General features: G+C 42.0%; 1 protein-coding gene across 1 annotated transcript in view; it reads right to left on the bottom strand.

Annotated features, from left to right (window-relative positions):
- Positions 1–11,896: 11,896 nt before the first annotated feature.
- Adgrg4 (adhesion G protein-coupled receptor G4) overlaps positions 11,897–25,882 on the bottom strand; it is a 101,487-nt gene continuing 87,501 nt past the window's right edge. The window contains exons 18-22 of the mRNA XM_057759547.1: positions 23,476–23,554; positions 20,170–20,450; positions 15,449–15,550; positions 14,380–14,547; positions 11,897–12,087 (exon numbers count right to left, since the gene is read on the bottom strand). Of these exons, the coding sequence (XP_057615530.1) occupies positions 11,897–12,087; positions 14,380–14,547; positions 15,449–15,550; positions 20,170–20,450; positions 23,476–23,554 (821 nt within the window). The remainder of the gene's footprint in view (positions 12,088–14,379; positions 14,548–15,448; positions 15,551–20,169; positions 20,451–23,475; positions 23,555–25,882) is intronic.

A 25,882-nucleotide genomic window follows, 5' to 3' on the forward strand; every position in this document is an offset into this window, starting at 1 on the left:
TGCAAATGACTCCAGAATGCGCAGCATCTACCACACTTCAAGCATCCACTCGCGGTGATGGATGTCAGACTGTCTGCAAGTCTCTGTCACCATAAATAATGCTGCGATGTGAGGCATTCCGATTTAGAAAAGAATTGCAGGTTAGGGTGTGAGAAGGGAGCTGCTTCTGTGCACTAATGGGAATGGCAAAGCGCTGCTGCTAGGGTCTCTTCTGGCCCAATGTGCTATAGAACTTTGGGTGATGGGTTTAAATCCAAATGCCTCAGCTGGGAGGATAGTCAACACGTGGCCTTGTGTGGTACCATTATTTTAGTTAGAATACTCTCTTTACAGAATTAGCATGCTGGTGGTATGCAAGCATGAGTGCAGGTGTGCGTGTATATATGTATGTGTGTGTGCACGTGTGTACGTGTGTGTACATGCATGTGTGTGTGTGCATACGTATGCGTGTGTGTGTTTCAGACAGGGTCTCCTCTGTAACCCAGACTGGCTCACAAACTCACTATACCACCTGTTCTGGCCTAGAACTCATGGAAATCCTCCTGCTTTAGCCTACCAAATTGCTGGAAATACATGTGTGAGTATTATTAGGTAGTTATTTGAATCTATTGACATCATGTTCCACATCTGCCCTCACTTCTGAGAACTGACACCCTATACCCAAGCAGTAGTCTCTGGCATCCAGGATATCTTTAAGAAGGCCCACAAAGTCTGTTTCCCTGATTGGGTCTTCCTTGCGTTCTCCATGGTAGCTATTTCACACCTTCTCCGTCTCATCCCTTCTGCCCGCACTCTCAGCAGGTTACCTCGCCTCCTGCTTTAGAGAGGAAAATAGAAGCTATCACATGAGAGCTCTCTGGAATCCTCATTATCAGTCTGTAAATTTGCCTATATCCATGCCTATCCTTGCCGCCTTTCTCCTTCTTACAATAGGGGGTCTACATTCTGTGTGAGAGGAATCCAGTCATCTATGCTACACACACAGCATCACCCCCTTTGCTTTGCTGGCTAAATTCTATCCCTACCAAGATCTATCTTTACCAGCTCTATCTCTACCAACTACTTCCCTGACCATGTGAAATTGTTTGGGTCTTGGCTGATCATAATACTATACTTTTAAAACCTGTCTTTGTCATTATGATGTATATTTCTATGTCAAGTTAAAAGCTAAAATCAAATCAAGGCTTCTCTTAAGCTCAGTCCAATCCATTGGCAGCCTCTCTCCCAGCCCCAGCAACCCAGTAACTACAGCTCCAGAAGGAACTTACTTGCCTGCCCCTTCCTCACTACTGAGTGGTGCCTGATCTCCTGGAAGCTCCTTTGTGGATAAAACCAGGAGCCACACTTCTCTCCTTAGAGGACTCACACCCTCAGCAACTTCTGTCGCCACTGTCGAACCTCTACTTCCCTGGGTCACATGGAGCCTCTCCTCTCCTTTGCAGGCCGATGTAGACCTGTTTCTCTGTGTTGTCTGTTTCAGGATGAGTTCATTTACTCTAGTTCTCTTCATTCTTTTCCCCCACTTGAAACCCCATCATGGCTTTGATTGATATGTCTATTCCCTGTATCTCTGTCTCCATTCCTAACTGGTCTTCTCTGCTCCAGGCTTACATAGCTAACTCCCTTCTTAACATCTCTACCTAAGCATCCCTGAGGCATCTCGAAATCCTTTGTGAAAGGACTGAATTTGTCTTCCTTCAAGACAGCCCTCTTTTGGTCATCTCCACTATTATTATCTCAAGGAAACTCATTAGGCAGTATATAGTTTTCCTGTCAGTAAAGTTTAAAGTTAGAGAAGTTGCAGATTCCTGGTATCAAACTTAAAGCAATACAAAAAAAAATACGTAACAAAAAGTAAAAGCCTCAGTAATGCCTATCCTGAGAGAAAAGCAACTATTAATTATGATATGTGTATGCTAGCAGATTTTTATAAGTGTATATGTAGATATACACATATACATATGATTTGTTTTTGCATATCTTTTATTATGTATGTACCATAATGCAAATTTTTCTTTTGCAGAAAATGCATTATGGATATCTTTGAATTATTAACCACAGTGCCATAATTCAGTCTTTTGTTGGCCATGTACTATTGTTCTGTGCTATACACAGACTATCTGAAATTTAATGATCTTTCCTTTTCAGTTTTCATTATCTCAAGGTTGCAATAAATAACCTTTACCACAAATTTTATTTCCTTCTGACTAAATACAATGCTGGAAGTGGAATTTCTGAGCTAAACTTACATACTATAGTAAAGTTTGTGTGTGTGTTACTATCACTGAAGTATCCTCAGAAATATTTCCCACCTCCGTTTATTAATTGAGGGACAATTTCCATCTGGCAAAGTGCAATTTTTTGAGTGTGTTACTGCATGGATTCTTATAGATACAGTTACTTCTGTAGCCACCACCTCTGTAAAAATATATGCCGTTTCTATTTCTCCAGAAGGTTCCCTTCTGTACCTTTTCCAGTATGTAACTCTTCTACAGAGATCACAACTATTTTGACTTATTTAATCCTTCATGATTTTATTTAAATGGATGAAATCAAACAAGCCGGTGTCTAACTTCTTTGACACTGGACATTTTGTATTTATTCATTTTGTTCTATTTAAACATACTTCATTGCTTGTTGCTATGCAATATTCATCTATATATCTCATAAATCGTCCTTTAGCATGAGGTTATTTGAATTATTTCTCTATTTGAGCTATTATGAATAAAATGGCAATGGACATTTGTGTACAAATATTTTCCCCTTCTCTAGGATATGTGCACAGGAGTGGAAGTGTTGGGTCTTGGGGTACATTTAATGCAATTAGAAACTACAAAGTTTACAAATGGGCTGAACCTGTTCATCTCAGCCTGCATGAGAATAACACACACTGCATTGTCACTGAAGACTAATTGTCTGCTTCCCAGACAATTGCATGAGCTGTGTCTATCTTTCCCAGTGTCTTGAACACAGTGAATACTCAATAAATACTTCTCAAATTAGATGAGTAATAGAAAGGCGACTGTGAGTTATGTCTAAAGAGCTCTAGCACACGGTTTGAAGAGTTAACATATGTTGCTTCAGAGAAATTGTTGTAGATGTAGATGTTTTAGCATCCCAAGGGCAGTACCTGCATTTTATGGATAGAACTGTAGCTTTTATGTCACTGAATATTCCTCTAAGGAGCTTAGCATAGGACCTGGCACAAAGAATTATCCACAGTGATCAGCATGTTATGCTTGATTAGAATGGATTTAAATAATGTCAAATGTCACTGAGATGTTTGTCTGGAACTTTACCTGTTCCATTTCTGGCATAGGGTCTAGAAGAGACAAAGGGAAGAGAGAGCAGCTCCCCCTAACACCCCCTGACACACAAGCACACACACACACACACACATGCACGCATGCACACACACACACACATACTCACTCACTCACTGCACGGTCACCAGCCCTAATGATAGGAAATAGTCCATTGACCTTAAGCCGGCAATCTGATTTGTTAGGTCCACTGATTTGTTAGGTGATGTAGATTGGAGAAATATGGTTCACTATAATGTGTGTCCTTCTCTCTCTCCTTTTGAAAGGACCAGCATTTGAAGATTTTATACTGGGTCTTTATTCTTTCCCTGTAGCTGCAGCTAAAGTATCTATTCTTCTGAGAGTTTGTGGGTTGAGGATTGAAAAAAAATCTTTCTTGCATGAACTAGACCCTCATCAAAATTCACTGCAACTGAGATTCATTTCCATTTCCAGTCCCATTGCTACCCACAACCAACTGAGCGTGATGGATGAGCTGGATAACAATTTGAAGGCGAAAACTATCTAACCATCCATCTACCTTGTTTCCTGATTTGAGTGCCGTCACCCTATTAATGGAGCACATCTTTCAGTCTTGCCTCCCTTCACCTCTAAATAATGTGGGATGTAAGCAAAAGTCCTCAACTCGGTTTCTACGACAAACACTGTGTTCATAGAAGTAGATCGTAGAGACTTGGGACCTTACCAGTCTAAACTTAGTGTTCAGTTTACACCAGGGATTTCATGCTCAGATAAGCTCTTTACATTCCCCATGCATTTAGATGAGAAGGTATTTTTAATATTTGAAGACACTGTTTATTACTGATCTATCTGGCGCCTATTTTATTGCTGTTGTTCTTGTTTTAATCTCTTTTTCTGCCCTAAGGTTTGAAGAGAGGTCTTTGTAAACTGTACCACTGACATACATTCGCAGCACCTTTTTTTCTTTTTAAGGAAGTCTCTTGATGTAACTCTGGCTGTCCCGGACCTTGATTTTTGTCAAGCCCTGGACTTCCTCTGTATTGCCGGGAAGACCTCCAACTCCTCCATCTCCAGCTTTAGCTTCCCCAGTTCGTGGATTATAGGCCCGGACCACAATGCATGGGCCTGTGTCTGTTTTTAACATACAACAAACCAGGCTTGTCCAATTTGGGCTCCTGAGCGCCACCTGCCTCTCATCATTCTATGAATCACACTTTGCGAGAGCATTGCCATTAGCACAGAGGGCGAGAAAAGATAAGCAGCACTCCTCCCAGCTTTCCGGCTCTGACAACTGCCTCTCCTAACCCGACCTGAAGATCTCTAAAGGGATCAGTATGTGTTGTCTGACATTTAGGAGAACTCTCAGAAGGCACCTTGTGGCACTACCAAGAGAAGAGCTTTCAAAAGTTCACTTAGGAGTGAACATGCCCAGAGAGAGCTGTGACGGGCAGCAGCACAGACAAACACGTAAGCATATCTTCGGGTGCTGGTGCCACAACCTCTATAGACCACCTCTCTCTCTCTCTCTCTCTCTCTCTCTCTCTCTCTCTCTCTCTCTCTCTCTCTCTCTCTCTCTCCTCTCCCTCTCCCTCTCCCTCTCCCTCTCCCTCTCCCTCTCCTTCATTCCTTCCTTCTTACTATCTACTTTCTGCTTTGACAGAGTTACCTTATGTAATTCTGGCACATTTGGAACTTGCCACGTAGATCAAACTTGTGGCAATCCCCCTGTCTTTGCCCCAAAAGTGCTAGGATGGCAGATGTAAGCCCACACACTCTGCTGAGAGTGCCTCTTTTTTTGCATTGTTAGCACATTTTTTATTGATTATTATTGAGCTCAACATTTTTCTCTGCTCCCCTCCCTGCCTCTCCGCTCCCCCCTTCAATCCTCCCCCAAGGTCCCCATGCTCCCAATTTACTCGGGAGATCTTGTCTTTTTCTACTTCCCATGTAGATTAGATCTATGTATGTCTCTCTCAGGGTCCTCATTGTTGTCTAAGTTCTCTGGGATTGTGGTTTAAAGGCTAGTTTTCTTTGTTTTATGTTTAAAAACCACCTATGACTGAATACATGTGATAATTGTCTTTCTGTGTCTGGGTTACCTCTCTCAAAATAATGTTTTCTAGCTCCATCCATTTTCCTGTGAAATTTAAGATGTCGTTATTTTTTTCTGCTGTGTAGTGCTCCATTGTGTAAATGTACCACATTTTCCTTATCCATTCTTTGGTCAAGGGGCATTTAGGTTGTTTCCAGGTTCTGGCTATGACAAACAAAGCTGCTATGAACATAGTTAAGCACGTGTCCTTGTGGCACGATTGAGCATCCTTTGGATATATACCCCCAAAGTGGTATTACTGGGTATTGAGGAAGGTTGTTTCCTAATTTTCTAAGAAAACACCACACTGACGTCCAAAGGGGTTATACCAGCTTGCATTCCCACCAGCAATGCAGAAGTGTTCCCTTTTTCCCACAACCTCTCCAGCAAAAGTTGTCATCAGTGTTTTTGATCTTGGCCATTCTTACAGGTGTAAGATGGAATCTCAGAGTTGTTTTGATTTGCATTTCTCTGATGACTAAGGATGTTGAACATTTCCTTAAGTGTCTTTCAGCCATTTTAGATTCCTTTGTTGAGAGTTCTCTTTTAGGTCTGTACTCCATTTTTTTTTTTTTGATTATGTGTTCTTTTGGCGACCAATTTCTTGAGTTCTTTGTATATTTTGGAGATCAGTCTTCTGTCTGATGTGGGGTTAGTGAAGATCTTTTCCCATTCTGTAGGCTGCCGTTTTGTCTTGTTGACCATGTTCTTTGCTTTACATGAGCTTTTCAGTTTCAGGAGGTCCCATTTATTAATTGTTTCTCTCAGTGTCTGTACTACTGGGGTTATATTTAGGAAGTGGTCTCCTGTGCCAATGCGTTCAAGTGTATTTCCCACTTTCTCTTCTATGAGACTGGCTTTATGTTGAGGTTTTTGATCCATTTGGACTTGAGTTTTGTGCGTGGTGATAGACATGGGTCTATTTTCATTCTTCTACATGTTGATATCCAGTCATGCCAGCACCACTTGTTAAATATGCTTTCCTTTTTCCATTTGATATTTTTTGCTTCTTTGTCAAAAATTAGGTGTTCAAAGATGTGTAGATTGATATCTGGGTCTTCTATTCAGTTGCATTTGTCCTCTTGTCTGTTCTTATGCCAATACTAGGCTATTTTCAGTGTGGTAGCTCTGTAGTAGAGTTTGAAGTCAGGGATTGTGATGCCTCCAGAAGTTCTTTTATGGCACAGGATTGTTTTGACTATCCTGGTTTTTTGCTTTTCCATATGAAGTTGAGTGCCGTTCTTTTGAGGTCTGTGAAGCATTTTGCTGGGATTTTGATGGGCATTGCATCGAACCTGTAGATTGCCTTTGTTAAGATTGTTAGAAGAGTGCCTCTTCTAACAGGGGCTCTGCTCTAGCATTCGGCTCACTTATCTGGAACTCGTCAGCCTGCAGAGCGCTTCCTGTCTCACCTTTGGCTTACACAAAGCAAGTGACTGCATGGCTGGGACCTCATGTGGTTGGGAAAGAAACTTCCTTCTCTAAGCACCGTAGCCCTCCCTAAAATAGTGTGTTACTAAGCTAAACACCACTGAGACCTACAATATACCACTTTCTTGTAGAATGCCTTCTCCGCCGTGGGTATTCTTAGAGGGATGGTAAAGAGAAAGTTCTTTCCCACCATTATCAAAAACAAAATACTCCCTAAAGGTTTTGGCACCACACTTCCCACTCATTGTTCAGTATAGCACAATTCAAGTTGATCAGACACAATCTCCTACAACTGAGTCTAAACTAGTAATGCGGGAATACAAGAAATCTCCATTTATACTTCCCAAAACTGATGCTCTCATGAGAAGTTCTGTTGCCAGGATACTCTCCCCAGGAAATTATAAAGCTTATTGCTTTATATACCTGTATCTTATTTTCTGCCTTGCTCTGTAACCTTTCCACAAATGAATTTAGTTGCCAAAATGTTTTCAGCAAGGTCCCTTTGCTTGATTAACTGGAGGGGACAACATGATGAGTTCAAAGACATCCGCTTTTCGGTTGCTGGCGACCCCAGAGCTCTGCCAGAATCATTGTCCTGGTGGCACTGACAGTATAGCAAGACCATGCAGACAAGGAGGGCCCCTTTGTGAAGGGCACACATTAATGGAAAGCGTGTGCTTGCTCAGCCTTAAGCACCTTCAGTGTGAAGAGTTCCATATTGTTTTCCAGAGACTTGTGCATCCTTACTTTTTAAACATGCAAGGAATACTTTATCTAGGATTATTACAGTGTGGCTATCAGCATTATTGTAGTAGCAGAGAAATCTTGAACTCAACTCTGTCAAAACATCTGAAGGAATTTTAAGTGCTGAGACAAACTAAAGAAAACTCACTGGAGGAAGCTGAGGGAAAAGGTATCCATTTTATTCACAGTTGTTTTTGCATCAAGAAATGTACTTGAAGTTGGGCTCGCTGTGTCTCACAAAGACTAAGAGATAGAAACACTAGATTTCTTGATGATTCATTTCAAAAGGATGGCCCCTATCTTTAAAAAAATGCATTCCTGTCAGGGTATGGTGACTCACACCTGCAATCCCAGTGTCTGGGAGGCTGAGACAAGAGGACCACGAATTCCAGGCCAGCATAGTTTCAAAGTTAGACAATTTTACAAAGCAGAAAAAAAAAGCAAGAGTGAACTGGGGCAGAAGGCTCTGTGGAGAAAGGACATGCCATACTAGTCTGGGGCCACAGTGCAGAACCCTCAAAGCCACAGGCAGGTGTGGCAGCACTTATGAGAAAGACAGAGGTTACTGGGGACCAACTGGCTAGCTAGACCTAACACACAGGCAGACACATAATACATACATAAGCACCACAGGTAGATGTAGGGGAGATAGAACAAGGGCCAGACAGCTCAGCCTGTGAGCGAGCATTTGCCCAGCATGCGCAGAGCCCGAGGTGCCGTCCCAGAACTGCAAAAGCAAACAACACAGCTTCTCAAGGCTGGGAGAGGATTTACATTTTAATGACACCGAGAAAGAAATCATGATTCCAAAGATTCTATAAAAAGAAAAGGGCGGGTTAGGATTTCTTATCAGGAAAAAGCCTATCTGTTGCCCTCCACACATACACTCAGGCTGAAGGGACTTTTAAAGTCATCTTGATCAATTATCTTTGATCAAATCTAGCAAATGATGAACAGTTTTCATATGTATTAATTTATATACTCTATTTGTTGCAAATTGACTCAAACTTTAAAGATTATGAGATTAGAGTAACTGTTTAATTTTACAGCTGACCTAACTATCCTACCTAATTATAGATTGCTTTACCAATATCAAAGTTCATCTGGAAATTTAAATTGCTCACGCATTTATTGATTTAAGCAGAAATTGCCTCTGTAGAAAAGATCATAGCTTATGATTTTGGTTAAGAATAGCTAAAAGGTTACTGATAGGACCTCCAGTTTTCTAAAGAAAATTTCTATAGACACATTGAAAAGACAAGATTTCCCATAATTCTGTGTGCGATGGGAATGACTCGGATCCATTTAAGGGGGCAGGCCACTGAGAGTTTAACCATGCTCTAGTGAGTAGATAGAAAACATGAACTGGACTTTTTTTTTTTTTTTTTTTTTTTTTTTTACTGTTTTCAGGGTAGGGAGGGGAGATGTCACCAGGGTGGAGGGGCAGACATGGAAAGACTGAGCAATGCGTGTGATCAGGGTGTGTGATGCTGAAATTCCCAAATAATCAGTCAAATAATAAAGATGTCCCATAATTCCAGCTAAGAGGAGGCAAAAAGATCCTATCCATTGACCAAATCTGGCAGAAATTGGTGAAAACAATTATCGTTCTCACCCTTCGCCCACTCATTTAAACATAACAGCTAAGGAAAAATGACATGCCATCTGTTCCTATCTCAGTGACTGTCACAGATTCTCAACCCTTGAGTCTTTGGGAAAAAAATTCCAGTTGAGTTCCCTCTCAGGAAACATTACTTTCTGCGGTAGTGAGGGCACTGTTTCTCCTCCTCCTTCATTCACAATTTTGCTCTCTTCCGTCATGCACGTCCTGCTATACACATGAAAAATATAAAGTATCAATGAAGCGCTGGGCATTCCAAGTGTGAGCTTATGCTGCTTCCCTCGGTTTACCTAATCATTCGAGGTATATCTGGACCTTTCCCTATTGTTCTAGACTCTTTGCGTCCCCTAAATGCTTAAAAGTAATGGCCACGTCTACCAATTAATCGTAGACTTGAACTATTGACAATATAATTAGAATCCTTACCTTCCCTGGCCCTTTCGCTCTTTGCTACCTTCCTATATCCCTAGATGTAAGGTAAATGAGCCATCACAGATGGTCACAGTCACCTTTTGGATTTCTGAAGAAGAACTGTAAAGACTCAGTCCTAGTCAAGAACCTCTTGAGCCTTGGTATTTGGTACCACTCTGTTTTTGGCAACGTACCCACAGGCACAGTAGAGAATGGGAAGGCAGCTTGCAAGCCCTGCAGCTCTAATGGGCTTTAAAGTTTGTTGGCTAGAACTGAATAATGAGTATTTTTCTGAAGTATTGTAAATGGACACTTGCCTTCCTCAAGTTGTCCACCCTCTAGTCCCAGGCCAAGTAGCCCTTGCATCATCATCTTCCCATGAGCCACAAGTCTTCCACCACACCCATGCATTAATCATTCTTTGTTGTAATATGTGTGCCTGACCTCCCTAGTCAAAGATCCGCTAGAGAGAGGAGACTGTTTTAGGTGTCTAACTTTCCCTCCAAGTGAAGGAAATAGTTGAGTGTTGATTGTTGATTTAAAGCAGTATAAAAATTCTGAGGCTTCCTTTCCAGAATCTCTTGGATCCATCTTCCACAAAAGAAGTATCAATCATTTTATGGCTCAGGAAGAATAAATCAACATGTAATGTACGGGCATTTATCTGTGTTGTCCCTGTGGTTTTAAATTGTTATCTAATTTGCAGATAGATTATTATTACTATTATTACTAATTAGCAGGAGGAGTCATGGCAGGAATCATGAACTCTTACATCAGATAATGTTCTTGTTTGTCACAGAGTGTCAAGGCATTAGGGGCAAGCTGTGAACTCACCGTCCCAGTGGCAGCAAACAATTCAGGATCCCATTACTTATTGACATTAAATACAACTGCGGATATTTTGCAGCCAAAAGAGCCCCTCAAATCAAATCTTTGGCAGAATGCATTGGTGGTTTTGTTGATGGTACTGGTGGGTAGTGCTTTAGATTTCTGAATTGCAACCAAATCTTGTCCTTAATTCTGTTTTCGGGTAGCAGTAACTTAATGCTATAATTTCAAATACATATAACATGTAGGACACTTTGGCAATCATTTCTATGTTTGTCCTTTCACACACACACACACACACACACACACACACACACACGCAGGCATGCAACCCATCCAAAACAAATACAAAAGCTCTCATCCTGCTTAGCCATAGAACACAAAGCCATGGGACTTCACTTTCTTTGCTGATTTTGTCATCAGATGGTCCTTCTTTGTCCCAGACCCTTCCACACTGCTTCTTCTGACCCACCCTTCAATTCTTTTGGTTGTTGTTGTTTTGTTTCTTTATTTTTTGTTTTTACATCTCTAATACAGTTTTACCTCCCCCTCCTAATCCATTCCTCCTCCTCTGTTTCTCTTAGAGAGCCAACAGCTTCAGCTAGTTCCTGTTCTGTTCTGTTCACCAGGACCCTGCTTGCTACCCCCTGGGGGACTATCTTGGCTGAGATAGAATCCCTGCGTGTGTGAATAGATGATTCACCATTTCCACAGAACAAGTTTAAATAAGGGGTTTCAATCAAAAAAAAAAAAAGCCTTGAATTCTGGAGATATTTTAATTTTATTTTTTGTTTTTTATTGTGACGGGCAAACAAGGCAGGAATTTTTTTTCAGAAGCTCTGACCTTGGGGCTTTCCTACCTACTTCTTCTGTGGGTATCCAGCCAGCTAGGAATCCTGACACTTAGGTCACCTGGAGTTGTTTGCCTCAGGACAGAGCAATAAAGACCTTGGCCTTGTTTGTTTGGTTTAGGACATACAACTTTTTTGAAACAAAATCCCCAATGTTATATACATTTCTCCCTTCATGTATCATACATGGGTTTCAATCTCCTCTTTAAAAGTGAAGAAAATCTCCCTGGTGGTGGAGAGGTCGCTCAGCAGTTAAGAGCAGCATTTACTGCCCTTGCAAAGGAGCCAGGTTCGATACCAGACACCCACAAGGTGGCTAACAGTCATCTGTAATTCCAATGCCAACGAACTGGAAGCCATTGGAAGCCCTTTGCTCTCTAAAGGCTCCTGTATGCATGTAGCACACATCCATTCATATAGGCACAGACTCATACAAGCAAATAAATAAATTTTAAAAGGGCTATCTTTTCTTCATTGTCTTCTATCTAGTACAAAGTCTTTAATTAAAAAGTTTTGTTAAATAAAAAAATAACACTAAAGAAGAGAATTATTCCAAGATTGATGTTTACTGAACACAATTTCATTCTGCCTATCCCAAAACAATCTTAGAATACAAGGTAGGGACAGATTTGCTTCACAAATTGAACATTTCCCCTAGTCCAGGGCCGGGAGCCAGGTGAGCACCTCTGCTAACATTTCTTGAAAATGATCTTTGTTTCTGAACGGAATTTGCTTTGATTTCTGCAGTCAATGCTCTTCTTATAGAAGTGGGTGCAGCTTCACAATCCAAGGAAGAGAAAGTATAGGGACCATCATCAAAGTTACCTGCATGAAAACGGAGAATACTTAAGGCAGGTGCAGAAAGGATTTTACACAAGGAAGACAAGTATGAAAACATCATAGAATGGTGTCACGAATAAGTAGAAAAGAAGTGAAGGTTGTGAAAAACATCCTGCTAACATAAGCATGGGGGAGATAAGCTCATTCTGACAGCACTGGCAAGACAACAGGTACCTAAGCACTGCCTACATTGTGAATTAAAGTTAGCATTGTCGACTTCCATCTTAAACCTAGAGGAGGCCATTCTTCACCAGCACTTGGAGGAGTTCATGGAGAAGAACACAGGTTTATTCCCTATGGATTTGATAGAATTGTTCTGAAAGTTTCTCACATTTGAAAGTCCCTGGTAGGACCGAAAGCGTGGTTTTCCACTGTGATCAGTGGATGGAATTGTGCTTGTCACAAGTTTGATGGCAGTATCAAGATTGGAGTTTTAGAATCTGTAGCCGTTTTCCTGCTTTGAGCACTTTGAAACAGGCCTCAGACCTCTTGGTTTTCCAGGATTATTGCTTGGTACAAGAGTGTGAAGATTTTCTGATATGTATTTGCTACTGTGTCCTTTGAAAAAATATAAATGTACATTTAATGCATTAATTGCGAATATATTAAGATATCCCTTGGACAGTAGGGATACTCTCTTGCAAAACTGACATTTACCAATCAGACACAACTATTAGTAACTAAGGACATTCCACAACTCAGGAATTCTTGATGCTATGACAATCCAGGGCTTCCAAGAAGAGCGATAAACATCTGTAGTTAGCTGGCCAGAGTATAATAGGTACAATTGGCCAGAGCAAGTTTGTTTTCATAGATACCACTAATTTCCCCATACAACGATGGAGACTAAGATTGTGTAGTATGATTCACCCAGCCTTGGGTGGTCACCTAGATTTACAGCTAGCTTGTAGAGTTACACATATTAAAGATAGAAAGAATACATCTCTAAGCAGTCCACAAAGTGAAGAACAAAACCTGATCCTGACCCAAAACATTTTAAAAACACACTATGCAGTTTCCAAATAAGTTATAGGTCTAGAAAATAGAACGAGTTTTTGCACCCAGTATAAGAAAGTCTAGAAGTGAGAGAGAGAGAGAGTCCGTCCATTAGCACTGCAGTTATCCCAGCATCGACTTAAGGACCTTGGGTGTTTTGGGTTTCTTTTTCAGGTTTTTGAGATGGTGCCCCATTATGCAGCAGGCTAGTCTCAAATCTGGAAAACCTTCCTGTGAGCTTCCCGAGGGCTGAATTAGAGGCATGTACAACCAGTTTCTAACTTACAGTTTTCAAACATTCTTGATCATTTTTACTTTCTTTTTATTATTTTTTTTATTTCAAGAAGATTTCCCATTTTTAGTTTGTATACTCATCCCTTCCCTGCAGTTTCCCTCCTAATATCCCATCCTCAGGTCAACATCTGTCTCCACCTAGAAGTATAGGTGTCTGTGGTGGTAACTCAAGGAGAATCAATGGTAGGAGGCAGTGGCTATTAGAGCTACAAGACCTGAGTTCTTGCTCAGACTGTCACCAATGGTCTTAGTGACTGTCCGTAGCCATTAGGTTTCCTTTGGGTAAAATGAGAAATTTGATCTAGACTATGCCTAGAGTATTTTTTCTGGTTTTAATAGTCTATGATAATTATTTTTAAGAGCCTTTGAGGGGCTAGAAAGGTGGCTCAGTGGTTAAGAGCACTGGCTGCTCTTCCAGAGGACCCAGGTTCAATTCCCAGTACCCATATGACAGCTCCCAATTGTCTACAACTCCAGTTCCAGGGGATCTGACACCCTCACACAGACACACGTGCAGGAAAAACACCAATGCACGTAAAATAAAGATAAATAATTTAAAAAGAGCCTTTGAAGTTCTTAAGCTTTGCCTCTTCCCTTCCCCATTAGTCTAACAACCCATCAATCTATATATACTTTTTCTTAGCTAAGAATGAGTACAAATATATCTATAGAATGCAGATATGTTCTATAGACATAGAATATAGATATTGAATATAGATATATACATAATGAGCACCATATATCTATATAAAAGTACATATATATATATATATTAGATTTAGCGCTTACCTGGTTATATCATGGATAGTGTTCATTTACATTAATTATATTATGTATCATATCACATACATTATTATAGAATATAGCATCATATTATGTTGTATATGAATTATGTGCTTGTTTTGAGGAAGAGGTAATATCCAAGATTTAACATTTAGTCTCATCTTATTGGAACACAAATACAAACAACAGTGCCTTGTGCTTTACCGTTTGGGAAGTTTATTTCTGAAGGCATGCTGGGCACAGGTCCTATAGATTTGAAAATGGAATTGGTTGTTGTTGACTTGAGCGATGGTGTCAATAATTTGGACTCATGGGTTTTCTTTAGTTTCTTCTGTTTATACCTAATATTTATCCCAAACCTGTTGCTCCCATCTGAAACGACACCAGAAAAAAAGTTAAATGCAAAATTTATCAAATTCTATATTTAAAATGGGTGAGACTGTGGTATAGAAATTATACTGCCTTCAATAATACCATTAAAATATGAAGTCAAAAATTATGAAGTCCAGTGTTCAATATTTGTTCATTCCGGGAGTTGGCTTTTCTAAGAAGTTACGAGAAGTGAATTTGTTCTGCGGTGTGTGCTACATGAAAACCCATTACGCTTACCAAGGATGTCTGCTTTCCCTAGACCATAAGGACTTGCAGGTCACTGGTCCATCCAGGGGAAGGACCCCTAGAACACAAGTGTTGCCTCCCTAAAGGAAGCAAACTGGGCTTTGAATAGAGACTGAGACAAGCAGCCAAAATTAAAGAGAAGATCATTTGATAACAGAACACAAGTTTGCCTGCACTGGAGATGTCCTCAGGGAACATGCCAGTGTTGAGAAGAAACAGTAGAGGCCACTACATCAGAAGAGCCACCCAGGAAGCTCACATTCACTCCCGTTGTCGCCAGTCCTGGCTTCCCACATCCATTCGACCTACTGTTAGCTACTGGACTGAAGGCCCTATGACCCAGCTCCTGAAATACATGAAGTATTCAGTCAGTCTTCTTCTAACTGAATCATGGGTGAGATGACAGACAGAAATGACAAGAAATCCAAGGAATCTGGGTCCATAAAAGAGCTCTCTACCAGGTTAAAATATGGTCCAAGTCACACTTGTCCCTTGACTTCCTTCATCTTAGCATGAAAGCACAAATCATTTCTGTGACATGGAAACAGTCTCTATTTTGGTAGTCTTGTAATGAGAATTTGTTCAGAGACAAATGAATATGATCAGTTCTATAAACTATGTACAATTTAAAATCTTACCCAAGTGGACGTCTTACCAGAAAAGTTGCCCAGCCGAAGCCATCGGCAGCGGAGGTGCGTGTGCCATTGCTCCCGTACACTCTCCTTCATCACACAGTAAAACACAAAAATGAGGAACCCTAAGCAAGGAGAAGAAGATCAGACTTTTCGGCATGCACCAATCCCCTGACTCAGGCCTGTTCTTGGCGCCATCACTGCTGCTTCCAGTGAACCCCAGGAGCACTAATGTCTTTCTAACATCTTTATGGCCTCTCCAAAGGCAGCAACAGCACAAAATCAGTATTAAGACTCCACATCCAGTACCATTTCCCCCAGGCTTCCATCTCCCCTAGAGCGTGGGACATAAGGGCTACTAGAATACCCAGACTCGGAGAGAGTGCTCAAACATCCTCATCTTCACGTCCTTGGCATGCAGCATCCTTTCATATATTAATGACAAGTGGCACAAGTCATGGTGTGTCACGTCGTTAAGCTATAAAAGATATACCCCCTGCACCCACCCATTCTTCAAGAAATCAAACATTGTATTTTGACAATCTCGGTATTCCTCTGCAAATGTCTACATGGTGAGGCCCAGTTATGTGACTGAATCTTCTAGGAAGCAGACATTCCAGCCCTGGACAAGGCCTTGGATGACTACAGGACCAGAATACATCTTGACTCCAAATTCGTGACCGTCTCTGAGCTGAAAGCATATAGTTAAGTTGTGTCTGGATTCCTGACCCTCGGACATTGTGTGAAATTACAAATGTATGTAGTGTTAAAGCTGCTGAATTTGGGGTGTAGGTTGCTACACACCCATAAATATCTGATGCGCATGACCTTTGGCATAACTGAAGCTTGTGCAAAGCAGATCCAGCTCTGACTTTGTCCAGCAAATGAGAGGGTAGTGCCGGAGATATCAATCGGTAATGTGAGATATTTTTCATCTCCATCTTGTAAAATAGCTCCTGGGGAAATGAAAGTAGGACTTAAGATGATCCTGACTGAAAATTCCCTGGAGGCCTAATTGGATTTCCTCAAGATGGAGGTTAAATTGGCAGGAGTAATTCCTGTCAATACTCTGACTTTTATTTACGGTCCATGTTCAAAATCATTATCCACAAAGCCCTTGCAGATACCTCAACCTGAAAAGCGCCCTTCTCTCTTCTGAGCTACCGTAATAGTTTGCCACTCATAATGTGCGCCCTACTTAGCCGCAGAATTCTCTGCATATTAGCCATCTTATCTTCCAGCTGCCAAGTCTTTGAAGGTCTGACTTCTGTCTCCTTTAATCTTCACATCACCTTTCCCTTTGCCTCCAGCCCTGTGTGTGGCAACTCAACAGACAGTCGTTGACTTGAACTTCTGGACATTGGACACATAAATTCTCATTGTCATCTATAGCCTCAGCAATATGACGATATACTTGTTTGAATCTCAAAATATATATATTTGGCACAAGTGTTATTTGGAAATATGTGCGCACTATAAAGGGTTCAACTTGCCTCTCCACATTGGCAAGTTGTCCTGCCAGTAAATTACTCCTGGCACTCATTGCAAACCGAGCACAAGTCAAAAGGGTAAATAACTTCAAAACTTATATCACCTACTACCTTAGTGGAAGTAAATGTTTTTGCTAAGTACTGAAGATGCTCAAAAAGTACTGTAACAACTGAACTATGTGTCCCCAGCCCTCTTGTTTAAAAAAAAAAAAAAAAAACTTTTTATTTTGAAGCAAGGTCTCAGTAAGTCCCAAGGGTGGCCTTAAGTACCTTGCTCTGTAGCCCACGAAAGGCCTTGAACTTGCAATCCTTCTGCCTCAACCTCCAAAGTAGTTGTGATTACAGACCTGTGCCCTGAGGTCAGGCAAAAAGCATCTTGGATTGAGGCGAGTGATAAATCTGCTGAAATTCCTCCGAGCTTGACCATAGCTCCCATCAGTTACATTCAGAGGGAGGGCTTTGTTTTCAAAGGATGCTAACGAATAGAAGTACTCAAAAGTAGGGCCAGTTGGTATGGTGATGGCCATAAGAAAAGGTTGGGACGCTGTGTCTGGATAAGGAAATACTTGGAGTCAATAATACAGGGTGTGGAGAAGTGAAAGCATCAGTCACAGATCTGAGGGCGCTGTCATAAAGAATACAAATCATGCTTGCTCTGTATGATTGCCAGGTCGCAACTAAAAGGGATGGGAAGAGCCTCCAAAATAGCCATGTACTAACAGATCAGCAGCCAGTGTTTACTAAGCACCGGCACCATGGCAGGCATCGTGTTGTTATCTTCATGTTTATAGTGAGAGGCTTTGAACTCCATGATGTTTAGTAAACTTTGCCTAGGTCACAGAGCTGGCCTTGAGCTGGCCACCTCGGCACTGAGCAGGGCCTCTCTGACTATAGACCCCAAGAGCTTGACTATAGACCCCAAGATCTTAAAAACCATCGCACTTATCCCATGAAGAAAACTGGGATAAGAATCAGAGAGGATCAGAAGCTAAATGCTCGGCTTCATGGAATGGTGAGCTTTCGGTCCCTGGGAAGCAGCAGGAAGAGTCAAGTGATTTTCTGTCACTTGATGGAGAGTTGGATTGGCAAGATCCTGGTTCCCACGTCCCAGCCCTGAGACTTCCTGATTCCAGGTGGGAGGCAACAATCTGGAGGCATGTCTCACTAATTCTCCCAAGGGCCTTATCACTATGGAGAAACAAACAATTGCAGGGATGAAATTCAGTAGCGTTGTCTCTTTCTGGGCGACAGTCACCTGGAAGGCAGTGCAGCAACCTGAGGAGAGCAAGCCTCAGCCTCGGAGCAGGGAGCTCCATCTGCAGCATGGACAAGAGACGACAGTGACATCGAGCGCCCATTGCCGCTCTGCTCTCCCGCATGTGGCCCTGTGAGTTCTTTTACTTAAAGGTTATTCCGTGCATTCCAATGAGCTGCCTGCCAGCTCTTCCTCGGCTGGCAGCTTTCCTTTCGCTTTCCCACAGCACATTGATCTGCTTATTCACTATAAGATAGGCAGGAGGGAAAATGCCAGGTTGTTTGCTTGTTTGTTCTGGTTTTTGCCACCATCATCTCTCTGTGTGTACCTTCTCCTTCACAAAGGGCTCATCATAAGCATAATTTTTCTCTCACCTGACTACAAGGCATCCACCTTTCCATCACGGTTGCAAATTAACCATTTGGAATTCAAATTGATAGTTTGTTAAAATGATCCATTATGGTGTGTGTGTGTGTGTGTGTGTGTGTGTATGAGAGAGAGAGAGAGAGAGAGAGAGAGAGAGAGAGAGAGAGAGACTTGACTTTGAAACTCAAGGTTCTAACAACACCCTTGTGATACAATGGCACAAACTATCTTGTAGGCATGACTAGGAGCCCTTGAGTGACAGAGAGTGTGTCTGACAGACAGACAGCATACCTTTGTTTAAATTGGTCCTACAAGACGCTTGCCTTCATCTTCAAGAGAACACGTAATTCAATTCTACATACCATTTTCCCCTCTGCCAAGTGATGGGGCACTGGCTGTTTCCAAAAAAACCTCCTTGCTCTTTAAGGTTTAACCAGCTTTATAGTTTTCCTTCAACCGCACCTTCAAAACTCAGGACAAATTTCTCCTCACGTTAGTTAGCCAGGGAGCATCCTGGAATGAGCACGGAGAAGGGAGCCTGCACAGGATGCTAATCTACGTCTATGGGCACTCCCTACCAAGGTTAGATAGTTCTTGTGACATGCGAGAATATCAAATCAGAGCACCTCAATCTGAGGCGGGGGGGCTTCTTCCAGTGTAGAGTCATTACGTCGGTCATAATCAAGTATGAGCAGCCACAAAAGGCACTGAGAAAAGAATATGTCACAAGTCCCAAAGACGTTTGTTTCCACTGCAAGTTGCAATCAAAAGGCACATAAGGAGCGGGGGAAGATGACTGAGCAGGTAAGAGCACTGACTGCGCAGGCGTGAAGGTCTGTTTTCAAATCACTAGCACTCATGTTGAAAGCTAGAATTGCACACACACCTGTAACCTCAGTGCTACTCAGGGTGGAAGCAGAGAAATTGCTGGAGCTGGCTGGCTGACAGCCTAGCTCCCGGCTTCAAGGGAATAAGGAACGAGTGCGAGAAGAGGTACCCGTGAACCCCCACGTTCACATATCACACACACGAGAGAGAGAGAGAGAGAGAGAGAGAGAGAGAGAGAGAGAGAGAGAGAGAGAAGAAAAGCAGCAGGTTTCGTGCTTTCACATATTCCACCCAGACCTTTGGACCTAGACTCTGCATTTAAGTTTCATTTCTGGATGACTCTGCAACTTTCTAGCCTGGTGGTTTATTAAGACATATGATGCAGTTGGAGCCTATAAAGCTACAAGTTTAATGCCCCTCCATCTAGTAATTGGTATATTCAACTAGACCACGCACTTCAAAAACACAAGCGTGAATCCATACGTCAACAGTGTTGATACAGTGAGCACTGTACGAAACATTGCCAGTCAGTGTTTGATGCAGACATTACCAACTAGAAAGAATTGTGCTAGCTCATTTGTAACGATCCCTCCAGCCTTGAGTAAGAGAGAGAGAGCTGCCTATTCACTCAGTGAAGGCTGATATCTAAGTAGTGTTTCTAAAGACCACTTGTTGACCCTCTGGGAGGAGGGAGCGCCTGAAGTGTATTTTTTTTTCCTCCTTTAAATTTTGATAGGTGGGAATATGTTCCAAAGCAACAAAACAGTCTAGCTAGCCACAGAAAGGCCTCGCATGCAGGAGTTACCTTGCAAAGTATTACAGATGGCAAAAAGATACATGAAAAAGATCCTCACAGGTCCCCAGGCAAAAAAGGCAAAGCCCCAGGTGAGGCCAAGTAGGAATGTCAGGCTGATTGTGCCTCTGAGGTCATTCAGGATCATCTTCTTCCGGGTCTTCTGGCTTTGGGATTTCACTGAAGTCAATTGAACAAGAACAGTGCAGAACATGGAGAGATTCATGAGAAATATGAGGCAAAAATAAGCCACCACAGAGATGTAAAAGATGCGGTCATCTTTAATCCAACAGCTGTACGGGACAAGGAAGAGAAGACGTTGTGAGGCATATAAACAGAAACTCCTGCTTTCAGGGCACGCTAAGATCACCTGGCCAGTTTCAATGGGTCGTGGGACATCTAGACTGAGAGAGATGAAGCAAGACAATGGCGTCCCCTCACGTCTCCCAGAGACCTTATTCCCCTGATCCCCGCTTCGCGTACCTTCAAAAGCAAGCTAGAATCCTACAGGGCACACGTACAGAAACCTCAGTAAATATCCCTGAGAAATTATTCTCTTCTTCAACAAGAGAAAAAAATGTATTTTTCCCCCAATGGAACGCTCCTCCCCACCCTGCACACACCTTAAACCAGAGCTTTTATTTGCCAGATGAATTCTGCTTTGCATCATAAATATCATAATAAAAGGACATGAGCAAGCAAGAACATTCCGAGTGCTATATCAAATAATGATGAGATGATCAGAGTTAATGAAAATGCAACAAAAGAAGACAGCCCTCGTTGCACTGCTTTAAAAGGATGACGGATTTGGGCCACAAAAGGCGGCCGTGACGACTGGATGGCCTATCGGTTCTACGGTCTCTGTTAAAGAAGAGATGCACAGTGGTTCCTGTGAGCAGATGCTTCAGTGAACAACAACTCTAACTAGGAGACACACTGCTTCTGAGTCTTGAAGGCAGACAAGCTTGACTAAATCAACTGTTGTCTAATTAACTGGAATCTCTTTCTGAATCCAGAAAAATTCCTTTGGGACATGCTATCCATCCTGGCACATGTCACATTGTGTGTGTGTGTGTGTGTGTGTGTGTGTGTGTGTTTGTGTGTGTGTGTTTGTATGGATGTGAATTAGGAGGGTGAGGGAAAAAATCATTTAATTTCCCTAATACAGTCTCATACTTGGGATTCTCATTCTATCATCTACAGCCTCAAACAAAACTATAGAAAACCTTCAAAATGGGGCAGCACTATACAGGATACAGAATCATCTGCAAGTGAAAACATCACTGTGCAAAAGACCATACATACAAAGTGTATGAGAGCTCACTCACACAAAAAGGGGATCATAGGGCTGGAGAGATGGTTCAATTTACAAGCACTTGTTGCTCTTGGAGAGGACCTGGGTTTGATTCCTAACACATACATGGTGGCTAACAACCACCTAAAACTCAAATTCTAGGGAACTGGATGTCTTTTCTGACTCCTTGGGCACTGGAGATGCACATGGCACACATACATGCATGCAGGCAGAACACTCACACACATAAAATAAATAGATCTAAAAGAATTGTTACAGTTTATCACATAGAATGGGAGAGGACATTCGCAGTCATCAGAGCCTAGGGAGAGGAGAAGGAAAGGCACCAGGCTCCAGCAGAAAGAAGGGATCTGTCCCCATGTTCTACTGCACAGTGTGATGACTATAGTAAACAATATTGTGATGTTTATTTCAGATTACTGAGACGAAAGAAGCTTGAATATTGGTGCCCAAATAAAAAATAAATATTTGAGATAATTGATATGTTCATTATCTTGATTTGCCCATGATATAATATAAGTCTGTATTCAAATGTTTTGCTGTACTCCACAAATAAATACAATAACATGTCAAAAATAAAATAACTATCTGGATGTTGTGACTCAGGCTCGTAATATCAACAATTGAGGGGGCTGAGGATGCAGGAGCATTACCGAGTTTGCAGTCAGCCTGGGCTACACATCCAGGACATCCTGAGCTATATAACAAGACACGATCCAAAACATAAACAGTGATAATAAAATAACCTTAAAAAGTAAAACCAGCCAGCCAAAAACTGTGTGCCAGGAAATGGTCACATGTTCAAGTGTTGCTAATAGGAGTTACCTGGAAGAAGAAAAACTTTCTAGCTTAGCTCTCAGCCTCTAGCCTTTTGTACACTTGGATTTTGTGCCCTGTGATGAATTACCTTTCCAAGTATAATCATTTACAAAACAAAACTCTCAGAGCCATCTGCCTCTTCCTAACAAATCACATAAGAAAAGGCTCTTTGGAGGTGGGGAGCGCAGAGTTGATTTTGTTCTCGTTTTGGTTTTGCTTTTGATCTTTGAAGAAGAATTGCTATGAGACAGATACTGGGGGCCTTTTAAGTCACGCAACCGGCAAAGAGGGAGGACAGGGCGGGAGACAAGAAAAGAGAGAGAAGAGAGGGAACTGAGGGAGAACTAGGAATTTAATTAGAAAGCATCTGTTGTGGAGGGCAATGTCATGTTGACCCTCTGCAACTGCCAACTCGGTATGAAAGACAGAGGAGGGTTAGGTACAGGGCACTTGATCCCAGCACAGCAGGACAAGAAATCTATATAGTGGTCGTGATTTCGAGATGCCGCAGCAAAGGGAATGGATATAGGGAAATCAAATAAAAAGATGTGCAGTTCAAGGGATTGTGTAGCTCCAAATAAGGCTCCAAAGAGATGGAGTGGAATAAAAAGCTGTTCTTCTGACTATAGTTAAGAGATGGGCTTATATATCAAAATTTTAAAACACAGAGAGAAAAACAAAAAGCAAATAGAGAACAATAAATCTGGCCAGTTTACAATGGGAAGTTTTTCAGACTCCCTCTGGGAAAAGCTTTGTTGCTAAAAGACAGACCATGGTTTCTAATTCATCTCAGTATTTCCATAGACTAGCCATTACATCTTTCCCATGGCCTGTGAGTTTTTCCAACCAAAAGGGCTGGCAGGTCTGTAGCATTTGCCACGGATCAAGCAACAGGTCAAGCACTTCATATAAGCAAGGTCATTGAAACTTGCACCTGCCACTGAGAGCAAATTATATTAGCTCCATTTCACAGAAGAAAGGCATCTAAAGGGCAAGGTGACTTGGCCACAATCATACAGAAACCAAACACCTACCCATTCTCCGAGTGTGCATGACTGTGTTCTAGCAGAAAGGCTGACACGGAGTTTTCCATGAAGACAGTGCTAAGACTACATTCCTGGCCAGGAACATCCCACCATGCCTAGAACACCCACTGCCTGAAAGCAAGAGATATTGGTACTTACAACAGAGTTGCTGGGTTCAGGGTTCCATACAGGTCTGTTCTTATGCTGAGTATAATGGCCACCGTGATTGCTGGAATTCCTAGAGATGGTGAGCAAGGCAAGAGAACCTGGTCAATCTAGGGGCAAGGAGCCTAACCAAACAGCCATGGGGCTGACACATTAAGGCACCGTTTAAAGGGGCCACATCTGCGCTCATTTACCATTGTTTGTAAGATGTTTGCGAATTCTTCCAAGGCAAACCTTTCTAGTTTCCAATCTGCTAAACTGATGTGGGAATGATTTTTTTCTAATTTGTTGTTTTTATTGGTTAATTAATAAAGAAACTGCCTAGGCCCATTTGATAGGCCAACCCTTAGGTGGGTGGAGTAGACAGAACAGAATGCTGGGAGAAAAAAGCTGAATCAGTGAGTCACCATGATTCTCCCACTCCAGACAGACGCAGGTTAAGATCTTTCCTGGTAAGCCAGCTCGTGATGGTACACAGAATATTAGAAATGGGTTAGATCAATATGATGGAGCTAGCCAATAAGAGGTTAGAACTAATGGGCCAAGCAGTGATTAAAAGAATACAGTTTCCATGTAATTATTTCGGATATAAAGCTAGCTGTGTGGGCGGCCGGGTGCCAGGAATGCAGCCCGCAGCTCCTTCAACACTAAACTAAGCCGGACACCTGTGGCTCCAATGCAACAATTGCTACTTATTAAAATGGCTCAGGAGGCCGGGCGGTGGTGGCACACACCTTTAATCCCAGCACTTGGGAGGCAGAGGCAGGCGGATCTCTGTGAGTTCGAGGCCAGCCTGGTCTACAAAGGGAGTTCCAGGACAGGCTCCAAAGCTACAGAGAAACCCTGTCTCTAAAAACCAAAATAAATAAATAAATAAATAAATAAATAAATAAATAAAAATAAAATGGCTCAGGCACTGAAAGAAAAATCAGTTTGGCAATAGAAGCATCTAGTTCTTCAGAACACAGGTCCACACCAAGCGTTTCTCCTCAGATAATGGGCCACCAATTTTTTTCTGCTTTTTGATTCTACCCCTTTATTCCCACTATGCCTTTGTCTAGGTCACCTTGGAGGAAGGGGCACAGACCATGAGCTGCAGCCTTCATTGCTTTTTTGACAGGCAAGCCGTTTCCACACTCGTTACTAGTTTGACATTTTGACTAGATCGACCAGTTAACGGCCGCTCAATTCAGCCACACTATAATAAAGCAATCAGCTCAGTTAAAACGGTCAAACGTGATAGGAGTATGGGCATGGGCTATACAAATTCAATTTCATGTACAGTTGCAAAACTGAACTGATTTTTTTTTTATTTCTAAGCTTGCATTTCTCCTAATGGGAGCACATACACCCACACACCCTGTAGGGGGGTTGCAAAATACTCTGCAAAGCTATTCCGTTCCCCACAGTGGTAAGCATCTTGAAAAATCCTCCATTGCCCCAACTATGATAAACAGATATCAATCCCTTCCAACTCAGCTAGCCCACACCTGGCCCAGGGCCGACCCTCATGCACATAATTCTTTTTCATGGACGTGAAAGAAGAAAGGGGTGTATTGGTGGGAAGAAGAGGAACAGCAAGAGGAGAGCAGGAAAGACAGGTGGGGAATACTAGAGGAAGAGAAGGGTGAAAAATAATAAAGTATAACGCATATAGTATGAAAATACCATAATGAGGTCCGTTACTTGCTGTGGTAGCTTAAAAATGTCCTCAGAAACTGTAAGACAGGCCTGAAAGGGGTCCTCATATTTAGGATCAAATTGTGTGGAAGTATTCAAGTTTGTATGTTCATATTAAAAAAAAAAATCCCTACTGGAGCTGACAAGATGGCCCAGCAGGTTCGAGCACTTGCTTCTAAGCCTGAGCTTGGTCCTGAGGACCCAATTGGTGGAAGGAAAGAACAAACTCCCTCAAGCTGTCTGTCGCCTGACCTCCATTTGTACACCACAGCACAATGCACCCACACATAATAAAAAGTCTTTTAAATATCCCTATTATTCGTTCTGTTGGGTTTTGTTTGTTTGGGGTTTGGATTTATAAGGAGACCTGGCTGAACTAGAACTCAGTATGTAGTCTAGGATGTCTTTGAATCTGGGAGGGCAGGCATGGGGCACTGAACTCGGTTGTTAGTTTTTTGTTTGTTTGTTTGTTTGTTCGTTTTTTTTTTTTTGAGACAGGGTTTCTCTGTTAGCTTTATAAAATGTGGACAAATCTACTTTCTTGGACAGAAATTTAAGGGCACCCACCTTCATAAGAGATTGCTTTGGCTTAGGAAGACGAGCTGTTACATCTACAGAGATCCTAACATTTGACTTTCTGTTGATTGTATAATGCTTCCAAACCCCCACAGCAGCCACAGCAGCTTAGCAGTGGCCCTCGCCCACAACCTTGTATGCATTC

This window comes from Chionomys nivalis, chromosome X (assembly GCF_950005125.1).
Source record: "Chionomys nivalis chromosome X, mChiNiv1.1, whole genome shotgun sequence".
In the NCBI taxonomy this organism is placed as follows: Eukaryota; Metazoa; Chordata; class Mammalia; order Rodentia; family Cricetidae; genus Chionomys; species Chionomys nivalis.